This window comes from Marmota monax, unplaced genomic scaffold, assembly GCF_021218885.2.
Source record: "Marmota monax isolate L192 unplaced genomic scaffold, Marmota_monax_Labrador192_F-V1.1 WCK01_AAM20220418_F8-fsc00004, whole genome shotgun sequence".
NCBI lineage: Eukaryota > Metazoa > Chordata > Mammalia > Rodentia > Sciuridae > Marmota > Marmota monax.
Window position 1 is genome coordinate 8,843,148 of NW_026692881.1, and position 23,985 is coordinate 8,867,132.

A 23,985-nucleotide genomic window follows, 5' to 3' on the forward strand; every position below is an offset into this window, starting at 1 on the left:
AAAAATTGGAAACAAACCAAATGTCCAGCAAAATTGTAAAATTGTGGTATGTTAATTTAATGCAACTCTATAAAGCAATGAAAAGAATGCATGAGTCTCACAAACTGTTAAGTGAAAAGAAATTACAAAAAAACTGATATTTTTATAAAGCTCAAAAAAATAAATAAATAAATAAAAGTGACCAAGCACAGTGGCTCAGCCTAACTACTCTATAGAGGTTTAGGCAGGAAGACCACAAGATGGAAAACAACTGGGCAATATAGCCTGACCCTGTTTCAAAAAAAAAAAAAAAAAAAAACAAGTAAAACTAAACAACGTGTTGTTTAGGGACACGTACATCAGAAGCAAATACATAAGTGGAAATTACTGAACAAGAAACAGTAATGAAAATTGGGAATATATTTGGCAAGTGGGTGAAATGGGGAAGAAAAACAAGAAACAATCATATTGGCAATGTTCTAGTACTTTGGTGAGTTCAAATGCACCAAAATTTTGATTTATATTAAGCATTTTAAGTACATATGATTACATAACTTACATATTTATAACGCTCATATTTATAAAAATGCTTTTGTAAAAAGTGGACATTCTCTTCTAGCACAGCAGTGAGTCAACACTCCCAAACAAAAACTGGATTTCCTGAAAAACAGGTTAATACGATAGGGGAGAAAAGCTTGTCAGCATGCCAAAGGTCAACATGAATAGTTACGCAGGCAAAACTAATCTACTTTTTTTTTTCTTGAGGTAAGGAAAATCTTTCACAACTATGCCTCTACATTGAGCATGAAAATAAATTAGATGCTTTCCTTGTATTCCCTGGTCACAGAGAAAAAAAAAAAATCACAATTCAGAAACCTTTTCTGGAGATGTGCACGCCCAGCATATTGGCACCACTGCTGTGCCCTGTACAATACTGACTTATAGACAGGTCTTCCAGTCAGCACTAAGCACATAACTTGCTATGAAAAAGTAATTCAACAGAGCCATTCCTCTCAATTGTTACTTTAGAACTGAAATAACTTTCATCACTTTCTGGATTTCCTTTATCTTGGAGCAGTTCTTCCAAACTTGGTTCACTTTTGAAAAGTGGCTTACAAGAAACAAAAGCAGTTGCGGGGGCTTCAGGAGAGAAATACGGTAAAGAAATCCTACAGGAGAAAAGGAAGCTTAAAATACAGAAAATTTCCACCCTAACACTCCCAAAAGAATATGCAAGAACGGAGAGAAACTTCCAAGGGCTCTTTTTCAGTATATTAACAGGAAGAAATTCTTCTCGGGAAACCTGTGCCCTCTCTTTTTTTAAAGGCAGTAAGCAGAGGCGCTCGGTTTCGGCCGAACCGCTGTAAAGATGGCGGTGGGACGAAGCCCCTTCTCCAGCCGCCACCTAGGACTCTCGCCTCTTATTTCCCACAAACCCCTCCGCGCCACCCCACTCGCCCAGAGCTGCCCGGCCGGTGTCCCCGCAAGTGCGCACGCGCGGAACGACGTCACGTGAGCTCCCAGGGCTCCACCGAGCTGGCAGGAGGGGCCTTGCCAGCTTCCGCCGCCGCGTCGCTTCAGGACTCGGACGGCTGGTTCTCGCTGCTTCCGCTGCCGCGGGGCAGCCGGAGAACACCGACCGATGCTAGGGGCGCGCGGCGGCGCGGCCATGGGACTGCGCCGACTCCGGTGACAGCAGGGAGCCAAGCGGCCCAGGCCCTGAGCGCGTCTCCTCCAGGGGGCCTCGCCCTCCTGCTCGCGGGTCCGGGGCTCCTGTTGCCGTTGCTAGCGCTGCTGCTGGCGGCGGCGGCCAGGATCATGTCGGGCCGCCGCTGCGCCGGCGGCGGTGCGGCCTGCGCGAGCGCTATAGCCGAGGCCGTGGAGCCGGCCGCCCGTGAGCTTTTCGAAGCGTGCCGCAACGGGGACGTGGAGCGAGTCAAGAGGCTGGTGACGCCCGAGAAGGTGAACAGCCGTGACACGGCGGGCAGGAAGTCCACCCCGCTCCACTTCGCTGCAGGTAACCCAGGCCAGCGCTGCCTCCCCTAGCTCCCGAGCCCACCTGTGCACCTCGGGCTTGCAGGCCCGAAACCACGCCGTGCTCCTCTGCCCCGACCTTTCGCTCAGGACGCTGGTCTTGGCAATCTCACTCCCATCTAAGTGGGGATTAAGGAGATTAGGGGTGGGTTAGCGTGCTGTACTCTCTGGAAGTGGGCTTTTGGTGTGGGGGGGATTGGTTTGGGGGTTTGGGGCTTTATTTTCTTTTACAGTATCAACAATACCTGTACAACTTCCGGTCTTGCTACCCTGAGAGGCCCTTAACACACAAGAAAGAATGGGGAACATAGTAAATGGACCTTCTGATTTGGAAGAAATAATACTCTCAAAAATTTATCGTTATAGCAGGCTCTACTGTTAACTCTTGTCAGTACGTTGAGTTAAAGTCTAGAGACCTTTGTAAAGTGCTAGGATGTAATTTATAAGTTGGTTAATTCGCTATTGAAGCAGCGTTAATTGGTTTATCAGAGTAGCTAATCATTAGCAAGTTTCCACACAGACTAGAACTGAAAAAAGCAAGTTGGAAGAACTGAGATCTGATGTAGGTTGGGTGTGGGTAGTCCTTGCAATACAGTGAAAAGATGGTGTAGGTTCTTTAGCTTGGGGCTAACTTTGTCACATTCTGAGATTTGGAGCATTTGAATTACTTTCTCTTACTGTTTATTAGATTCATTTTATGACACTAGAATGTTACATTTAATTGAAGTATTTGAAAGAGCCAGAAATGGGAATAGGACAGTCACCTTAATTCCATAAAGCCTGTATGCTTTTTTCACTTTCAGGAAAGGTTGTGACTATTTCTAACTTAAAGTGGTTGAAAATGGGAGAAATCCTCATACTTCGATAATCCTTGTATTTTATTTGGTGTATATCATGATTGTTTTAAAACATTTTTTTTTTAATTGGGAGATACATTTTAAAGTATCCTTGTTCTTTGGAGGCAGGAATGATGAGTGGAGGAGCTTGAGAAAGATTTCCTTGTTCTTAGACATTGCTTGTATGGTTTCTACCAATTGGAGATTTGTTTGCTTTAACCTGTTCCCATTTTAAAATGTAAATACTACCAGGAAACATGCTTTCTTGATCAATTGCACCTTTGTTCTGTTTCTCACTGCAGAGCCTTTTTAAGAGAAAAAAGCTTGGGTGGACCCATAGTTGTGAGAACTAGAAAAAACTTGTGGGCAATGGAAATAAAAGCGAGAATACTGAAGTCGTATCTCACCTCTTTAGCCATTTTGCTTTAGATTTGGGTGGTCGTTACTGCCTTTCTTCAGTTAATTTGAATTGTCCTGTTTGACCATGTAGTCAACATTTAACCAACTGATTTGGCAAACTGTTACAACCAACTGATACATAATCCAAAGGGTAGTATTACATAGATTATGTTCATTTGATCTGTGAGATAAAAATAGCCAAGGAAGATCTTAGTTGCTACCTTTCAAGAATTTGGTGTATTAGTGAGTTCATAGTCTGAAAATAGTAATATTTAGAGGTGTAATGTTATGGTATTATCTTCTCACTGACCTTGTTTCTCCTCCACCGTCCCACCTTCAGTTCTCTCCCAACATTTCAATGTATCTTTTACATAGATTTTTATATTCAGATTGAAATGGAAAACTTAATATTTGAGGAACTGGTCCACTGCTCACAGTCTACTCAAATTCTTAAGAATTGAAGTATAACCACTTTATGTTAGCCTCCCAAAATAAGTAAGACTGGAGGCTACAAAGAAGGATTCTCAAACAGAAATGCCTGATAACTATCAAAAGGAACTGCCAGAGTAGTTTTTAGTTTAAGGCCTTACAGCTATTTCTAACTTACACAGGTAGGCTTGGTGTTTGCTAGTATGATTATCCAGCCCTGAGTAACAAGATTAAAGGTTTCTCTATTAGACACAGAGGTCATACTAGAAAAAAGATTTTGCACGATCAGATGACATTAAATTATTAAACTGTATCTTAAGAAAAAGACATCTATAACCCTAAAAGTTAAATGTTGTGTTTACATCCCTGACAATTCTGGCAATGTGACAAATATCCTTAAAGATTTACATGCTTAGATAGAAGCCATGTCCTCACCAACTTTGTCATGGAAACAATATCTTAGCTCCTGGTTCTCTGTTACTTCCTGGTGGAAAACATTGTTAGTCTCTGTCTTTGGCATCATACTCATTGGCATATTCCTGTGCTGTGGCATTTATTGCTGCATCAATCTGGTTCCAGTACTAATGAATTCTTGTTTCTCTTATAGACCACCCATCACTCAAATGGCCCTCCAGCCTATTACTTCTCAATTGGACTTCTTTCATGGACCACTCGATAGACCCGATTTTTAAAGGGGACTCCAAACTGCTTGCCCAACATCGTCCCCTTTCAGCCTGAAGAATCCAGAACGATCTTCGCCCCCTTTCCTTACAGCAGTAAGGAGTTCCCAAAATTAGAGGGGGGAATGAAGCCAGATTTAAAATTAGGTAGTCAGTGTAGTTAGGTAAATCCGGTCTAATATCGAGTGAAATCTAAAATGGAGGCCATGTTGAGAATGAATTTCCGGAAAAGTTGAGCAACTCTTGAAATGTTAATGAAGTCCCAAGAAAAGCGCTAGGCCCAAAGTCTATTCCAAAGAAATATTAATGAACAGCCCCAACAGATTTGAAGATAGCCCATCCCAAAGAAGTGTTAATGAAGTCCTTCCTGCCCAGATTACTTCTTTGGCCCACCTGTGTTCCACCCCTTGGGCCTTCCAACCTACATTCCATCACTAAAAGAACTATAAAAAGAGGAAACAACCACACTTCCACGGATTCCACCTCTTGGGTCCCCTTCTTCCTCCGGGAGAAGTCTTTTCTGCTGTCCTTTAATAAACTTCTAATTTCTACTCTGAAAAAAAAAAAAATTGAAGTATAACATTTTAGCTAAAGTTTTCTAAGTCCTGCATTTAAACCAAAAGGTTAAGAAATTTTTTTTAAAGATGGCTTTGTAAACAATCTAAAAAAAAATAGATTAAAGAGAGGCATTTATTTTCTTTAAGTATACTCAGCTTCATTTTTCTCTTAATATTTGGAGAATACATTTCAGAAGTTGTTTTGTAATGTGATATATCAGTCATGTTAATGTATATGGAAGCATTCTGTTGGGTGCTCAACATAGGTGTTGGTACTGTGTTACTGCCTAACCAAGCAGTTACTTGTCTCCACACATTGTAAAGGAACATGGGAGTAGGGTCATTCTTTTTAAAAATCTTTTTAGCCAATTAAAGTTTGGAGATTTTATTGGTGTGGGGGCATGTTTTGTCTTTGGTTTGCTTCACAAGGAAGAGAAGGAATGAGATGTGTGCAGACCTCAGAAAATGCAGAACAGTTTAGAAAAAAATTTGTTTTGTCTTTTCATTCAAAGAAAATCTTTCTTTGAATGAAAAGACAAAATCAGTTCCAACCCTAAGGAATTAAATTGTTAATGGAAAAGGTAATTAATATAAACAGAAATTGTTCTATTATTGTGTATTTTTTTTACTAATGAACTAGATTACATATCTATAGGTAACTATGATTTAAGAAGTCATTTCTTAAGAGAAAAGTTATTCTGGAAATATATCCTTTTTCATCCACCCTCTGCCTGACCCCTAACCACACACAGGATATGAAAGATTTTTTTGTGACACATCATAGAACTTGTAGAGGCAAGTTGGTGGTAGGGTGGCATTAGCTCTAATTCTACTAAAAGGAAGAATATCTGAAATTCTTGACATTGTAAGCCCCAAGAAAACAAACTTCAGTAAGAAAGACTGCTTCTCTAACTTCTGAAAAATAGGAAGTGACAGAAACTTTGGAAAAAAGACACTTAGTGCCCATTGTAGTAAAAGAAATATGGCCTTCCTTAGAATCTTAGAACCCAGAGTGTGTAGAACTCCATGGCTTAAGAATCTTAAATATTCTTTGAAGCATACACAGAAGTAATATTCAGTAATGAAAAATGTTTATTAGGTTCAAGAAATTCAAGTATATGTATGGCACAAAGATGATATGTGTAATTGGGAGAATTACAAGTTGAAAATAAACTCACATCATGAAGTCCCAGCTGGTTAATACTTGTTTTGATTGGTAGTAATATTATTGTTCCATATCCATTTAGACTGAACTTGAATTATTATATGCAGTTATATAGATTGATTACTAAAGGGAATGTTTTTTTCAGAGAAGGAAAGTAGAATTAGAGTTTCTGGAACATACGCAAGCAACAGATCGGAAAACTAGGGGTACTTATTCGAGAGATGAAAAACTAGACCATGTTATTATCTTCACATATGTGGAAGAGTCAGTCATGTATGAGTGTATATGACTAGTGTGCCTACAGCAATCAAAACTAAGGACAGTAGGATAAATGTTAAAAGGATTCAGACAGACTAACCATCTCAGCTGTGGAACTGGCTGGAAGTAGCCAAGCAGTAGCTAGATTGTCATCTTTCAGAGATGTTATAGAAGGGATTTCTACATTAAGTGGGCAGTTTGACTTAACAGGTCATTATCATACTGGTAACCAAAAAAGTAGAATGGTTCCTTCAAGTTTTTGACAAGTAAGGTGCTAAAGATAAATGAAATTTTTCGGGTTGCTATTTGTATCCTTCCCACAAATGATCCTATCAAAGACCTCTGAAACTCCTTCAATACCATTTCCTTTTTGACTAGGCCACCATCATATTTATGAGAGATGAACATGGTGTATCTTCTCTGCCTGTGTCTTTAATTATAGATTATTATTTTCAGAACTTTTTAATGTGAGAAATAATTAAATCATGAACAGAAAACCCCAGTATCAAGTATGATCAGTCTGTTCAAGAATTCAGAATCCTAGCCAGATGTGTTGGCACACACCTGTAATCCCAGCAGCTCAGGAGGCTGAGGCAGGAGGATCTCGAGTTCATACCCAGTCTCAGCAACATAGCGAGGCCCTAAGGAACTCAGGGAGACCCTGTCTCTAATAAAATATTAAAAAGGGCTGGAGATATGGCTGTGTGAGTAAGCACCCCTGAGTTCAATTCCTGGTATCAAAAAAAAAGAATTCAGAGTCTCTATATGACCAGTGAAGCTCCACCTCTTGTACAAGAATGGTATCCTAATTAGAATAAGTTATACTCCATGTATGTATAATATGTCAAAATACACTCTTCCTGTCGTGTATATCTAAATAGAGCCCCCCAAATCACTTTGTACCTAAATATGTACAAATATCATGTGCCAATCAAAATTTTTAATTTAAAACAATTTATTTTCAAGAATGGCAACAATTGCTTTGCATGTATTGAGCATGGCCTACTTACTAGACAGTGTGCAAGTGCTGCATATCATCTTATTTCATTCTTATGACAACACAATTATCTATATCTAAACCATTATTAAATTTTTAGTACTGTATAATCAATCAATCTTAACGTATTTTATCACAAAGCAATGAGATAAAATATATTATTTTAGCCCTAAAGCGAGATTGACTATTGGTTCCAAAGGATTTACAAAACCAGTTAATTTATGAGTAACTACCATATTATATAGTGAGATTTGATGCCTGTGAATGAGCTTCCCTGAAAATATCAGTTTCAGTCCTCACCATTATGTTTGATGTTAACATAGAAAAATTTATCACTGTGTGTCTTAATGGATTTTCAAATTTGTGATGTCTCTTATTAGGCTATAAATGCCATTTGGTGTTTTGTTGTTGTTGTTTGGTTGGTCGGTTGGTTTTGGGGTTTGGTTTGTTTGTTTTTTGGTTTTTGGTTTTTTTTTTAAGAATTCAGAATTCTTGACACACTAAATCTCCAGCTGTCTTATCAATATCTAAGTTTCTTCTTGTCTGGCCAGATACTATATATGTTCCAAGTTGAGATGGGCAAAGCCCTCTCCCTTATATTCCTCATTATACAGAATACATGTGGGAAATAGCTTTTCTGGATTTTTGTAAACTAAAGTAATTAGCAATTAAGAAATGTAAAATGACATTCCTTTGAAAAATCTGTTGAGTAGCCCCTGCTATATAAGACAAAACTGAGGCTCTTAATTATACTTTCCCCATCTCCCAGAACTCTGAAATTTTCTGTTTCATGGCATTTGTTGTTCCTTTTTGTTTCTGAACTTTTCCTCTGATAAAACTATCATCTTATATTGGGCCATTTGTATCTTCAGTGGTCTGTGCTACCTTTGGATTATAAAACGGGGATGAAAGTGGTACTAAATGAAACTTCCTCAGAGTCTAGGTTGGTTTTTTTTGTAGTGACTTCTACCTCTGTGCTTTTTGGAAGCCAATTAGATGAAAGCATATTTCCAGTATATGCTGCAAAATATGGTACTGTTAACAGTGGTCATGATTGGCAAGACAAAGACAGTTCCTGGAATTGTTGAAATTAATGACATCTGAATAATAAAGAAACTTTGACAAGATAGAAAATGAATAAATTGCTTGTCTTAGTAGTCCAAAGTCATCAACTCTATTCCCTGAGAGGGTTCTTTGTTTGCTATTCCCAACAAAATATGAAACTTAGATTAAACAAATATTTATCAAGCCCCACTGTTTGCTAGACATTGGCCTTGTCCCTGAGAAAACTGAAATGAACACAATACCTGTAATTAAGTGACACAGTTATTGATCAAATAAACTTTCTAAATAGACCTTCACTTCTCTGTCAGAACTTTATAGTAGATTCATACTTGATGTATGATTTCCTCAGGATTTTTAAACAGAGCAGTGTTTGACAATGAATATTGTTCTGTAATTATAAAATAAACTATAATGTGTCCTGAACATTCACGACTACACTTTAGGTTTCTGATTCCTTTGTAAAGAGACTCTTAGGATATGGAGATTGGCATTGACTCTTAGGATACAACTGTTCACATTTTACCTGAGCAGTGAGAACATGATCAGAATATATCCTATAAAGCTATTTCCCCCACTCAAGAATCACTGTTTTTAAGATCATAAGAATAAAGATTTCATCAAGGGATTACCTGAGAGTATGGGAAGCATCTTAACTCTTTAAGGTTTCACCAATATCCCAACAGTGAAAGATTTTTTATTTGTAAGAGCTGCCTTCTAGCTCCCTCCAAGTAATTTCCTTTAGAGCCAAAGTGTGGCTTTAAATATTCAAAAATCATCTTCTACTTATTAATGTAGCAAACTATTGCCACCTAACATAGTCCTTATGATGTGACTTTGGAAACACTGACCTCTCTCAGTTTCCAGACTGCTTTAGACATCTTAATCAGTAAGGAACCATGTTGGCATATTGTTGACAATTAGTTAACAACTAATTGGTAGTTGGATGACCTAATTGGGGAGGACAGTGTGATCAACAGTGCCCAGGTAGTGATAAAGGAAGACTGAAGTCAGGACTAATGATAACTGACTTTACTTCTACAGTGCTATTCTTAGTTTTACTTTACTCTCTGTTCTGAAAGCCTGATTTATTAATATAGCAAATGTCAACAGATATTATATACTACATACCAGGGAAGTAGTGATGATCTAGAAGATACATGACTCTTTTGTGGAAGTAAGAGATAGGTAAGAAATATTTACAAATTGTGATACTACTGTGAACAGCAGAGACCAAAATCCCTGCTTTTATGGAGCTTGCAGTCTAGTCAAAGAGATGGGGAGACAGACTAATAAACAGTGTTAATATAGAAAATAATGTAGGTGGGCAGAATGGAATGCTTTAGATAGGATGGTCAGAGATGACCTCGTTAAGGTAGTGACATTAAACAGATTAGACAATAAGTAGAAGTGAGGCATAATATGTTCAAGGGAAGAACATTCCAAGCAGAAAGATGGCCTTTACCAAGTCCCTAGCACACTTGATAAACTAAAAGAAAGCTGGATCATAGTTGGGAAAGAGAAGAATGGTATGAAATTCAGTTAGAGAAGTAATAAAAGCTATTTTATGCAAGTAACCCTGTAGGCCACAATAAAGGGTTTGAATTTTATTCTAAGAGCAACCATTTGGAGATCATGAGTTATTTTAAAAAGAGATGTATTTTGATGTCTGTTTTTGAAAGATCACTAGGGACATAAGTGGAAATGAGAGGCCTACTTAGGACACAGTTGGAATAGTTCAGGATGGAGGTAATACTGGTTGGATTCAGACAGTGTCCATGGAAATGGAGAGAAGCTGGGGAACATGTGGAGTTTGAGATGCATTTGAATTATCAAGAAGAAGGTATGTCAAGTAAACATACTGAAACTTAGGTGAAAAATCTAGACCAGAGATTTAAATTTGAAGGCTGTATATTTAGATAGTTTTTAAAGTCATAGGAGTAGATAAGATTGTATAAAAAGATAACTGAGTCTTGAGGAATTCCGGCATTTAGAAATTGGGTAGAGAAGGCAGCAACCCCCGCACCCCACCCCCGCTGGGATGCGGGGAAGATATGACATGTCCAATACTTGAACTCTTCATCCTTTGCCGTGAAGTGTGTCTTCTCCAGCTTTCCCCTTTCTCGATTGATGGCAGCCATACATCACTATAGCCAAAAACCTTGGGGTCATCCAAAACTCCTCACTCATATTCAGTGGCTCTTGTTCTCTCTCTCTCACTCCATATCTAATCCATTAGGAAACTGCTGGCTCTACCTCCAGAGTATCCAGAGTCTTAAACTTACCACTATTCTGACAAGTACCGTGAGATTATGGTCTAAGCCACTGTAAGCTCTCACGTGCTTTTACCCATAACCTTCTACAATCTATTCCAAGAGTAGTCAGAGTAATGTAAGTTATGTCATGTAATTTATCAGCTCAGAACCCTGTGGTGACTCTCCATTTTCCTCAGTTTAAAAAATGAAATTCTTACAGTGATCTTCAAGCCTCTTAATCTGTTGTCCCTATCTGGTCCTCATCACTTCTAACCTCATCTCCTATGCTATCTCTTTCTCTCTCTACTCTAGCCACTCTGGCTTTATTACTGTTGGCCAGCAAGACTAACTCCCTCATCTTTTTTAAGCTTTTGATCAACTGCTACCATCTCAGCAAAGATGTCTAGTCAAGTAAAGACAGGTGTGTCCCTTGGATTTGGCAATGTGGAGATTATAAGTGACCTTATTGAAAGAAGTTGTAAGGAAGAAGCAAAGCCAATCAAATTTGGGAAAATAGAGCGGGGAATAATATAGATTGGGTTATGTGAAGGAGCAGAGAAATGGTAAAGTGACTTTAGGGAGAATACTTTTTATAAAATGAAAGGGATTAGAACATGTTAAAACATTGAATATAGGAATGATTTAGTTAGAGACAGGGAGAGGTGGTGTTCTCTAGTCAACTTCATTAATATTTATGTATGATTCAAATACTGTCTGTATGTTCATGACCAAAAAGTGTCTCCAGGCTCAGACCAGTTTCTCCAAATTAGCATCCACAGAACTTACTACTTACTAGACATTTGTCCTACAAATGCTTCAAATTTAAGCATTTCCAAAACCAAATATTATCCCACAAAACTTCCTGTTTTATTCTGAATTTTATGGATCTGATAGTCATCTGCAGCTTCTTTCCTTTCATCAAATAAATCACTGTGTTCTACCAATTTTCTCTTCTCTCTCTTTAGATACTCTTAGCAACATTGTATGAAATGATAAAAGACTGGAAACAACCTAATTATGCATGAGAATGGAACTAGTTAGCTTTTGATTCTTCCAATAAAGAATATGTACTACTAGTAGTGATTTCTAGGATATTACTACATTTTTCTTTAAAAGAAAGGAGCAAACAGTATCTTTTTAAAAATTAGTAGGTGTTTGCTTATACATATATAAAATAATTTTGGAAATATAAGCAAAAGAAAATCAGAGTGAAGGGAACTGGGAGGTTCGGAATAGGAATTGAGAAGAAGGCTTCATAGTATCCCCTTTTATCAACCATGTGAATATACCTATTCTGTTTACATGAACAGTGTGAATGAGACAACAAATCAGTGTCAGTTTTGACCCTTATCATCCATCACATGGACTATGGCAGTGGCTATCTAAAATCTTAAGGACCAGACCTTACTACTACTTCTCTTCGCATTTTACCCATTTATCCACACAATCACCAAGGTTATCTTTCTTTTAAAAAGAAAGGAGGCAAAAAAGCCAACTTAACAAAGTGGACTATTCTGAACAAGCCTTTGTAAATACTAATGTGTTGTGGGAATGTTTTTCCAACTGTTCCTAAGAGGTGGCTCAAAGATAACAGGGATATTTAGATATTTTCTTTTAAGTCTGAAAAAGAAGGGTATTCATTTCGTTAATTTGAACTTCATGAGTACCAGCTGAGTACCAGCATTAGCTATTTAACAGTAAAGATAACATAAACATGCATTGAAATTATAAATAAGATTTCATTGAAATCTTCTGTCTGAAGAACACCAGTCCATGGAACAGAGTCCATACACCTCCTTAGCATGACAAAAGGTTCTTTCTGATTGGCATGTACCTATTTTAGCATTCTGTGCCATGACTGTTATGAAGGATTTGCTCCTTCATACCTCCTTTCCCAGGTACTTTTTGTTTTTTTTCCTGCTTAACCTGTAATGTCTTGCCCTTAAATTGTGAGTTTTTTTTTTTTCTCTCTCTCTTTCTTTTAGTTGTCAATGGACCTTTACTTTATTTATTTACATGCCGTCCTGAGAATCAAACCCAGTGCCTCACACATGCTAGGCGAGCTCTCTATCACTGAGCCACAACCCCAGCCCCAATTGTGAGCTTTTTAAAAGGAGGGACAAGGATACGAGGATACTCATCTTTGTGGGCACAGAGCCTAACAAGATTAAAACAAAGTTAATCTTTTTAACCATCTTTAACTCCTCAGTTGCAACCAATGTCCTGTCAACCCAAGAAGTCTATACCATTGTTTTTTCATCCATTCCCATGCTAGTCATTTTAGGACTACATTCAGGGTTGAGGATTTAAGAATATTCTTCTTTTCCTGTCCCTCAGCCCATAGACAAACCTCTCTCTGCTTTAACTTCTGCCTGGGATCCTTTTCATTTCATGATTAACACTAAAAGGATATTAAGTATTAATATATGAAAATGGTAAGAAAATTGAGTTTACCATGCTCTTCTTTTATTTGGTTGGGGGTGTGGCTTTTGAGCAAAACTATGGAACATTAAGTAGCTAAAGGAGGACTCCTGGGAAGAAGTTGCTTATGTTGTGCAAGTGGCAGGTTAAGGGCTCTTTTGAAAACATCTGATTTGATTCTTTTTTTAGTGTCACCTTTTCTTACTACAAAGACAAATATAACCTATGAGCGGATCTTGTCTTACTGCTATCTCATAGTCCCCCACAAAAACATTTTATGAGACAGATGTGGGAAAGAATTCTAGTAAGAGTTTTGTCACTATTTCATAATGTAGTGGTTTATATACTTAAGTTATACACTTTGAACATGTGAAAATATGTGTACACTAAATATGCAGAAATCTTTATTTACAATTTGAATCCTTATAAAGCTATTTAGCTTTTGGTCAGTTATTTTGTAATCTTTCTCTGAAGATGATAGTAGCACCAACTAAGGCACTACTGCTGTACCACAGGCTACTTAGCAGTGCTACCCTTTAGATTTATCATTAAGAATAGTTACTAACATATTTTAGATCAATTTTTCAATAATTAATCCTTGGATTATTGAATCTATTATTTTCCATTCTGAAACATTTTACCATGACTTGGACTCACTGAGTCTAATTTATTAAAATAATTTGTTTTCTTCTAGGTTTTGGACGGAAAGATGTAGTTGAATATTTGCTTCAGAATGGTGCAAATGTCCAAGCACGTGATGATGGTGGGCTTATTCCTCTTCATAATGCATGTTCTTTTGGTCATGCTGAAGTAGTCAATCTCCTTTTGCAACATGGTGCAGACCCAAACGCTCGAGATAATTGGAATTATACTCCTCTCCATGAAGCTGCAATTAAAGGAAAGATTGATGTTTGTATTGGTAAGACTATTTACTTTTCAGAATTTCCCAGAAATTCTAACTGTTTAAGAGTTTATATTGAATTATTTGTTACTATCATCAAATTCTGCCATACTAAACATAAATAAGAACACTTCATGATTTTTTAAATTTATTTATTCTAAACAGTTTGTGATTTTTAATCTAACCACTGTTTACTGAATTGCCTTTTTGTGTATAATACTTAGCTTAAATTTCTTTGCAGAATAGTTTACAAAGTTCCTGTTCTCCGGAAACATACATTCTCTTGGGAGATAAAATACACAACCAGCTAAAGATACAGTGGAAGTGAAATTGACTGTTAAAAGAAAAGTGATTAGGGCTATGACTAGACTGGAGTCAAGTCTCAGAGCCCAGTTTCCTGGAATCTTTCTAGTCTTTCTAGTGGGACACAGGTTAGGGATTTCTTTATAAAGAGCTTTGAATTTTAGGTTATGGAGCTCGCTGTTGCTAAGTAAGTAGTGTGCAATATTGAAAATAATTGAGGTGAACAATTTCACGAAAGTAGTATATTTTAGAAACAGTAATCTGGTAGGGAGCTGGGTAGAATGCCAGCATCAGGGAAACTGGAAAATAACCCAGGTAAGAAATGAGAGAATGACCTCAGGTCACACCAGGAGATTAAAAATGACAGATTAAGTAAGAAGCGTTTGGTGGAAAAAATATTATTTAGAATATTTGAACCTAACAAGTGAGACAGGATTTGCCTGACAGGTTGATCCCTGAACAAAAATGATACATGAGAAGGCTGTTTGAGATTTTTTATTAATCAGGGATTTGGGATTCATTGTCACCTTAGCTCCATTGTTTTTCCTGATTCAAAACAGGAACACTTAAAACTCTTTTAACACAAAGAAAGGCAGGTCTGAGCACCAGGAAAAGTCCAGGAGCTCTGTGCTGGAATTAAACTGGCCTTCCTCCTCCAAAATCCCCATTTACTACACCAAAGTCATTAGTTTGAAATGGGTCATTTATTAAGATGCAAAATGAAGAACTTACTTACCTTTGTCCAGTTCTCCTTTTCTATGTGTTAAATTATTCTTGCCCTTTGCTCAGTCTACTCTTTGTACCACATAACTCATCCCTAGTGCCTCGGAGTCTCAGGCATATAAATAATTTAAATACAATAACATAGAGTTTTCCAGATGTGGTTATGGATCCATACTCTCCAGTGTAGTAGCTAAGGACTTAGAAAGGAGGCTAGTCTTAATTGAGTGTGCTATAAAGGAAAATATACACACTATTTCAAAAACTTAGTACCAAAAAATAAAAGAATGTAAAATATCTCATCAGTAATTTTATATTGATCATAATATGAATATAAATATTGAATATTTAATGTATTAGGTTAAAATTAATTTAAATTTATTTTTAATGTAACTACTAGAAAATTTTAAATGACATTTGTGGCTTACATTCTCACATTTTATTTCTATTGAATGGCACTATTAAAGACTAGAATGAAATGGAAATTAACCTATCAAAGAATAGGGGCTAAGCTGAGCTTTTTTGTTTGTTTGTTTTGTCTGTTTTTTCTTAGCTCTTTATTTATAGAATGTCTTGGAATATCTTCCTATAACAAATAACAATATGAATCATAGCATAAGGCTTCTCTTCTTATGTGCCTTAGATTATATCTTTGAGGAGTTTTTTTTCTTTTTAATGTATTTATTTTTATATGGTGCTAAGGATTGAATCCAGTGCCTCACACGTGAGAGGTAGGCGCTCTACCACTTAACTACAGCCCCAGCCCCTCTTTTAGGTTTTATTGATGACTTTTTAAAAGAATTTACACATGTACAAAGTATTTTAGATATGAAAAAAAAAATTTACCCATGTGATTTTTTTTTTTAATCCTATACATCTTATTTATGGACTATCTATAGCTTTAGACATTTAATTTATGTCATGATAGAATAGTCTCCATTGGAATGAGAAAAGCTTTCAAGCAAACTTGCCCTTTTTCCCCTTATATACTTACCTGTCATTAGTCAGCTCATTACCATCTATATAAATAGCCAAGGAAAATCTCCCATTAAACTGAAGGGAAACTTATTTAGTGTGTCTTTAACACATTGAATACTAGACTGTTTTATATATTCTTAAGTTTAAAATATAACATTTACCATGCTATAATATGAAAGATTTTTAAACTTCTTTGAAACATCTGGAACAGAACTCTTAAGAAATTGATTTACTTCAAAAAAAAAAAAAAAGAAAATTATTTATTAAAATCAAGTTTTTATTTATTAAAATCAGTCTAGGTGGGGTTATGGCTCAGTGGTAGAGCGCTTGCCTAGCACAGGTAAGGCACTGGGTTTGATTCTCAGCACCACATAAAAAAATAAATAAAGATATCCTGTTCATCTACAATCTCAAATATTTAATAATAAGTTGCAGTGGCAGAGCAGCAAGGATTATATTCAAAATGTAAAGTGGACTACTATTACATTTTTTTAAAAAATCAAGTTAATTATACTTGCCATTTCTTAAAGCAGTGTTGCTATTTTTCAGTGCTCTTACAACATGGAGCTGAGCCAACCATCCGAAATACAGATGGAAGGACAGCATTGGATTTAGCAGACCCGTCTGCAAAAGCAGTGCTTACTGGTAAGTCGATATACTCTCTTTGGTTATTCCAGGAAGACTATAAAGAACAAACTTACTAGGTAGACCATCTGCCTCCTGCAGTTAATGATCTCAACAAGGATTTTTAAACAGTTGTCAGTTCAGTTGCTATTCTTTTCTTCATCTAGAAAGTTGACATTTGATTCCTCTCTAAAAAAGATAAAGCTTTTTTTTTTTTTTTTTTCAAATTCATTTTAAAATTTGTCATTGTTATCTTATTAAGTGTGTTTGCCACTGGGTATTCAGGATACTTTTTAAATATCCCTGAATGTTTCAAATGTATCTACCCCTTTATAAACTATTACTTAGGGAGGAGGGAGTGTACTTTAATTTAAACTTTGTTGATTTTATAGTTTCATTTGTATTATTTTATAAATGTTTTCAGCATAGTTTATAATTATTTTTGTATATGTAAAATAGCATCAATGTTGAAAAACTCTTTGGATTCGTAAGGATTTAATATTTATGTTCAGTTAGTGATGCAATAGATTTTTTTTGTAATATTTGTAATGTTGTTATATTAGGTTTGTTTTGTTTTGATTGTTGTTGTTTTATTTTCCTTTTGGTGCTGGGGCTTGAACCCAGGGCCTCATGCCTGCTAAGCCTGTACTCTACCACTGAGCTACACTCCCAAACCCCTTATTTTGGTTTTGAATGTTTTGGATACATTTGTCAATTATGTTAAAAAAATAACATCCTTATTTTAGGGGAAAAGAAGAAAAGAAAAAGTTCACCAACAATCTACCAACCCAGATAAAACTTTGTTAATATTTCCTTCTGGGCTTCTGTTTCTCTGTGTATATTAATTTTTTGTAGGTGTAGTCATACTTTATTACATAACATGGAATCTTTTTTGTAAACTTTCATAACTGATATTTCATGTCCTCATGTAAGTATTAAACTGCACGATATGCTGTTTATTAACCCCTTTCCATTTATTAGAAATTTGTTTTCAAATTTATCTGTTTTAAATAGAATAGGCATCTTTTTGCATAAAACTGTCATTGGTTTTTGTTTTTTGTTGTTTTTTTTTAATTGCTTCTTATTTCCCCCCCCTAATTCACAGGAGAATATAAGAAAGATGAACTTTTGGAAAGTGCCAGGTATGTACTAATGTTATTGAATATACACCATGAATTTTTACGACTAAAAATTTGTTTATAAAAGTATACTTTAAAAGAGAATGATAAAGGGAAATCAGTAGAGGGACCAAAGGGTAGAATGTAAAGAGGGACAGGGGAAGTGCTGAGGAGTGGTATTGCTCAAATTGTATCATTATATTGTGTATTGTATGCATGTATGAATATGTGACAACAAATCCCATCAATATGTGCAACTATAGTGAACCAATAAAAAAAAAATATATGGTAGTGGGGATGAGAATGAGTTTTGTCTTAATGGCCCTAACACATGCCTCTAGATATGATTTGATAAAGAATATAAATTGCTGGACTGGGGATGTAGGTCAGTGATATAGTGCTTGCTTAGCATTCAAAAGGCCCTGGGTTTGATCCCCAGCACCATACAAGAAAACACACATAAATAGCTAATACTTTTTTTGTGTTCTAGGAGTGGCAATGAGGAAAAAATGATGGCTCTTCTTACACCATTAAATGTCAACTGTCATGCAAGTGATGGCAGAAAGGTAATTCCTTTTGTAATTAAGTTTGTGCTTATCTCCTGGTGATGGGTAAATTAAATTGAGGAAAGTACTGATTTTTTTTTAATAGTAATTCAGATTAATTCTCAATTTTAGTAAATGACCTGGCACAGTGGCATACTTCTGTAATCCAGATATTCTGGAGTCTTGAGACAGGAGGATCACAAGTTCAAATCCACCCTAAGCCACTTGGCAAGATCCTGTCTGAAAATAAGACTGGAAAGGGCTGGGCATGTACCTCAGTAGAAGTAGATTGCCCCTGAGTTCAGTCCCTATAACTGGGATTTAAAAAAGAAAAAAAAGCAAACTTAGTGGGACTTTATTGATAATAAATATTTTAAGTTGTCTGCTTCCCATATGCAGTAGTGAACATCAAACTTTAATACGGTGCCCTCAGTATATATGTTATATTTTATTTAAAAAAATTAAATTGATGTTACACAAGTTGTAATTCGATTTTCTGGTTTTATATTTGGGATTTTACCTTTTTACATATTTTATTCATTCATTATGTGATTTTATTAATTTATTTGATTAATATTTCAGTCAACACCATTGCATTTGGCAGCAGGATACAATAGAGTGAAGATTGTACAACTGTTATTGCAACATGGAGCTGATGTTCATGCTAAAGATAAAGGGTAAGCATTTGAGCAAAAATAAGGACTTTGTTTACAGTACACTCTGAAGTCTTATAAAAAGCATGTTTTTGACTAAACAACATTATCATTTATTGAGTTTTTACAATTTACAGGTCACTCTGAGGGTAGAGAATTATAAAACCTTAAGCCTCATATACAGTACTTTATGGATCATGAAAGATAACTGATAAAGAGATCTGTACCAAGTGCCAGGTGATAGAGAGGGTTTTCCAGGAGTGGGTCTATCAGTGAGGGATGAAGTGGTTGGGAAATCCCTTCAGAAGGCTGTGGTACTTGACCTTGACTTTAAAGCCAAGTCTCAAATAAGAAAGCAAAGTGGGGAACATCACTCTGTAAGAGAATCGATGTAAATTTAGGTACTAACCCAGATGATATAGGACATTTAAGAAACTATAACCGGCGGGGTGGGGTTGTGGCTCAGTGGTGGAGCAGTTGCCTAGTGTCTGTTAGGTACTGGGTTCGATTCTCAGCATTGCATATAAACAAACAAAATAAGGTCTGTTAATAACTAAAAAAAAAAAAAAAAAAAAAAAAATACATTAAAAAAGAAGAAAGAAACAGTGACCAAGGATGTTGCTCAGTGACAGAGCACCTAACTAGCATGCACAAGGCTCTGGATTCAATCTGTGGCACTGAAAAAAAAGAAACAATGAATAGATCAACTTGACTGAACCAGATGATTCATATAAGGAACAAATAAAAATTAGGATTGGAGAAACAGGTAAGAATCAGATTTTAGAGAAGTTGATATCCTATCCTGAAGAATTCAAACTTTATTCTTTCATCATAAGCAATCTATGATCTGAAACAAGGGGATTTTTTCCCCCTAGTGGAGTCTTAGGAGGCGTATTCTGGAGCAATGTGTGAGGTAAATTGAAGAAGGAAGAGACTGGAGCAAAAGGAGCAATTAGAAAAGTGAGCATTATAGGAGTTTGGACATAATGAAGATCTTTAATGATGGTAGAGAAAAATGAAAATAAAGGCATAGATGCAATAGATATTACAGTGTAAGAATGGACAAGATGGCACAAAGTCTAGACATGAGAGAATGTGGAATAAAAGGAAATCTGTTTTACATCCTGAAGTGGAATGAGACCCAAAAGTACACATAATGAAATACAACAGTGAAAACTGGGGGAAAACAAGTTCATTTTTACAACTTTTGGTTTTATGTGAATATAATGGGAATTCAAATGGAAATGTCTACTACATAGTTGGGAATAAAATTGATATTCAGGCAAGTAAAAGAACCATATATTTTAAAATGGTATGGCAGAAAGCCATTAACTTTTAAAGAGAGATGTATAGAACTAAAGAGACTAAATTGCAGATGGCCATCACCATAGATCATCATGATAGTGGCTATGGCAATTAATTAGTGACTAATTCCCCAAGGAGAAGGAGAAGCTTAAAAATAGGATTTGATGTTCCACTATACCTTTCCATGTATCATGTTCTTCCATTCTCATCATGAATGAACTGGATTTCAGTTTGTTGAGTGTAGCAGTTCTCTTTATAGGATTTTAAAAATATTTCAGAGAAGAGCCATTGTTTGGGCTGAGTCTAGAAAAGATGTGTAACAGTGATCCAAAGGAGGGAGAGAAATTTATCTTATACCCAGGATGCAGTATGTATAGAGACAGAGGGCACTGTAAGTTCAGCATACCTTTAGTAAAGGGAAAGGCCAGAGAAGGAGTCTTGTTAAGAAGTTACTACTATCTCTTAAAAGCAACAAGGAACCACTAAGGATGTAAAAACAAGATTAGCCACATAAGAAAAATCTGGCTGCAAGCAGCCATGGTGGCTCATGCCTATAATTTTGGTAACTTGGGAGGCTAAGGCAGCAGGATGACAATTTCAAGGCCAACCTGAGCAATTCAGCAAGACCCTGGTTAAAAATTATTAAAAAGGCAGGGTGGGAGGGTGGGCTATGTGATGTACCTTCCTGATGGCACATCCCTGGGTTCAATTTTCAGTCCCAAGAAAAAGAAAAATCTTGCTATAGCTTGCAGGATAAACTGGAGTGGAGCTATTTAAGTAGTTCAGGAGACAATAGACCTAAACAAAATTAGTGGAAGAAAAAAGAAAAAGAGATTTGAAAAAGAATTAGGAGTTAGAATTTTTAGGACTTAGGATTCAAATGGATGTTACCAAAATTGTACATTTTTATTAGAAGTTCACATAAGCCATTTTCTACTTAAAACAAGTATAAATTTAGAATAATTTAAGTTTGAACATATTTTAATTTGTAAATTTCTCTACACCTAGGGAATATGTAATAATATAGGCTTTCCCCCCCCCTCTTTCATTTTAGTGATCTGGTGCCGTTACACAATGCCTGTTCTTATGGTCATTATGAAGTAACTGAACTTCTGGTCAAGGTTAGTTCTCTTATACCTTTCTGATTATTTTCTCCTATAAAATTTTGTAAAGTATATAGTGTATCTGGGTTTGTTCCTGTGTTCTAAATTCTTAGTAGAAAGAGAAGCCATATGCCAGGCACAGTGGCACATGCCTGTAATCCCAGCAACTCAGGAGGCGGAGGCAGGAGGATCATGAGTTCAAAGCCAGCCTCAGCAAAAGTGAGGTGCTAAGCAACTCGGTGGTCGAGCTCAGTGGATGTGGTTTAGTGGCCGTGTGCCCCTGAGTTCAATCCCCAGTACCAGAAAAAGAAAATGAAAAGAAGCTATATGTATAATCATAAAATACAGGTGATTAACAGATTATCATCTAACTGCTCTCATATTTTTGAGATACCATACACTTCTAAATATAAAATAGTACTACCATCATGGGAATAGCAGATTAAATGATTCTGTAATTTGTAACTAAAGAAAGCAAGTTTTAGTGGCTCATATTATTTAAACCAAATATATTTGCAAGATTTGCTAATTTGTATTTTAGATTGATGCAGGCTTACTTGGTAAGCTTTACTAGCAAGAAACTTATTTTGACCCATACTGAATGAGAGTAAAAGACATGTGTCATCCTTGAGAATGAATCCAAGGATGTTACTATCCCTCAAATACTTTTCTTACCCTCTCAGCAGCCGTCATGGGAAGGAAAAGAGGGCACTTGTCTTCCGTGCTTCTTTTTTGGGCATATGCCACCATGGAATACATTTTTCCCATTAGAAACAATGTGTAGCATTTAAGCAAACCTCTTTAAATACCTGTAGTATCGGGCATTTGTAGCACTAATGCTTTTGCTTCTTGTAGAAGTGAGTCTTGAATTCAATAGAATATTTGGAACATTACTATGAATAAAGAGTGAAACAGATTGAAAGTATTCAAAGTATAGCCCAGTGGTAGAGTGCTTTTATAGCTTGTTCAAGTCCCTGGCTTTAACCCCCAAAACATAAAAAAGTAAATAAGATTGAGAAACTGGGACTAGGGTACAGTGGTAGAGCACTTGCCTAGCATGTGCTCTGGTATGAGGTCTTGGATTCAGTCCTCAGTACTGTGGGGAAAAAAGTGTGGGATGGAGTGGAAAACTGACTAGGGGTCATACTTGGAAGGATGTTAGGTGAGGTAAGTTTAGTATACAGTAATAAAGTTCAGGAAACTCGGGAGAAAGGAAGTAGATAGGAATTGGGAATACATGTGAGGTCCCGGGCAACACCAAGTTGACAGCCATAGCAAAAGAGTCTGGCTAATAGAAACTGTCATGTAATAGCAGACATTCAGTGACTGCTTTCCAAGACCAAGACATGATCTCTAAGTCAATGAAGTATGATACCAGCAGACAAAAGAATACAAGGAGTTCTCTTTAACTTTTTCATTCTAAAAAGCCTCTCAATACAAGGAAGCAAATAGGTGGATCTGTTTATAATGAGGGGAAATTTTTGTTAGGTGAATTCATAATTAAACAACTGTGCAGAAAGTGATGACTAGTGGGAACATTAGAACCTTTAATGGCTGCCAGAGGTTCTGTCTTTGCCTTCATTGTGATCCACATTTTTATTGTTGGCTTGGTAAAGAATTAGAAAGGGATACTTATAAAATTTGCAGATTAACATGAAGCTGGGAAGGATAAGTAAGCTTGGGTTGAAGACAGTAAAATGAAATTTAATAGATTTAATAGGATCAATAAGGAAACAGGTTTATAAATCTAAGTACACAAGAAGAATAATTGCGAGGAGAATACACTTTGATGTTTGTTTCTATAGCTTAGCCAGGCATGGTGGCACACACCTGTAATCCCAGTGGCTCAGGAGGCTGAGATAGGAGGATCGAAAGTTCAAAATCAGACTCAGCAATTTAGTGAGGCCCTGTCTCAAAATACAAAATAAAAAGGGCTGGGAATGTGGCTCAGTGGTTAAGTGCCCTGGGTTCAATCCCCAGTACCAAAAAAAAAAAAACCTCTAGAGCTTTTATGTTGCCCACTGATTGAATATAAGTATAAATTGATGTAACACCCTAAAAGCCTATTATAATTTTATGCCAATAGTACAAGTACAGTGTTAAGAACAGATGTATTGGGCTGGGGTTTTGGCTCAGCGGTAGAGCGCTCACCTAGCATGTGTGAGGCCCTGGGTTCAAATCTCGGCATCACATAAAAATAAATAAAGATGATATTGTGTCCAACTAAAAAATAAATATTAAAGAAAAAAAAGAACAGGGGCTGGGATTGTGGCTCAGTGGTAGAGCACTCACCTAGCACAGGCGGGACCCGGGTTTGATCCTCAGCACCACATAAAAATAAAAGGCATTGTGTCCATCTACACCTAAAAAATAAATATTTAAAAAAAGAACAAATGCATTCATGAACGTACTATATTTTGCACAGTCAAACCACTTTGCAAATCTATTGTTATTTTAGGCTCACAATATTTTTTAAAATGAATTTCTTAGACTAAAGTATGTTTAGTTGAAGGCTACAAGGATGAGTTTAGAAACCATCTGATATGAAGGATGAGTGAAGGAACTTTGAGGTATGTAGACTGGAAAAGAAAAACCTAAGAATATTACAAATATTACAACAAAAGAGTATTGATCTTTGATGCCCGAAAAAGACAAATGGAACA

At 36.4% G+C, this 23,985-nt stretch overlaps 1 protein-coding gene and 1 non-coding gene across 2 annotated transcripts in view; one reads left to right on the forward strand and one right to left on the reverse strand.

Moving 5' to 3' along the window:
- Nucleotides 1-1,524: 1,524 nt before the first annotated feature.
- The window catches only part of Tnks2 (tankyrase 2), a 60,812-nt gene continuing 38,351 nt past the window's right edge, over nt 1,525-23,985 (forward strand). Inside the window, exons 1-7 of the mRNA XM_046449951.2 lie at nt 1,525-1,996; nt 13,767-13,991; nt 16,524-16,619; nt 17,704-17,740; nt 18,207-18,282; nt 18,844-18,938; nt 21,274-21,340. Coding sequence (XP_046305907.1) covers nt 1,798-1,996; nt 13,767-13,991; nt 16,524-16,619; nt 17,704-17,740; nt 18,207-18,282; nt 18,844-18,938; nt 21,274-21,340 — 795 coding nt within the window. The 5' untranslated portion in view covers nt 1,525-1,797. The remainder of the gene's footprint in view (nt 1,997-13,766; nt 13,992-16,523; nt 16,620-17,703; nt 17,741-18,206; nt 18,283-18,843; nt 18,939-21,273; nt 21,341-23,985) is intronic.
- Nucleotides 17,198-17,272, reverse strand: Trnaa-agc (transfer RNA alanine (anticodon AGC)). The gene has a single exon. It is a non-coding gene; the product is annotated as a tRNA-Ala (tRNA).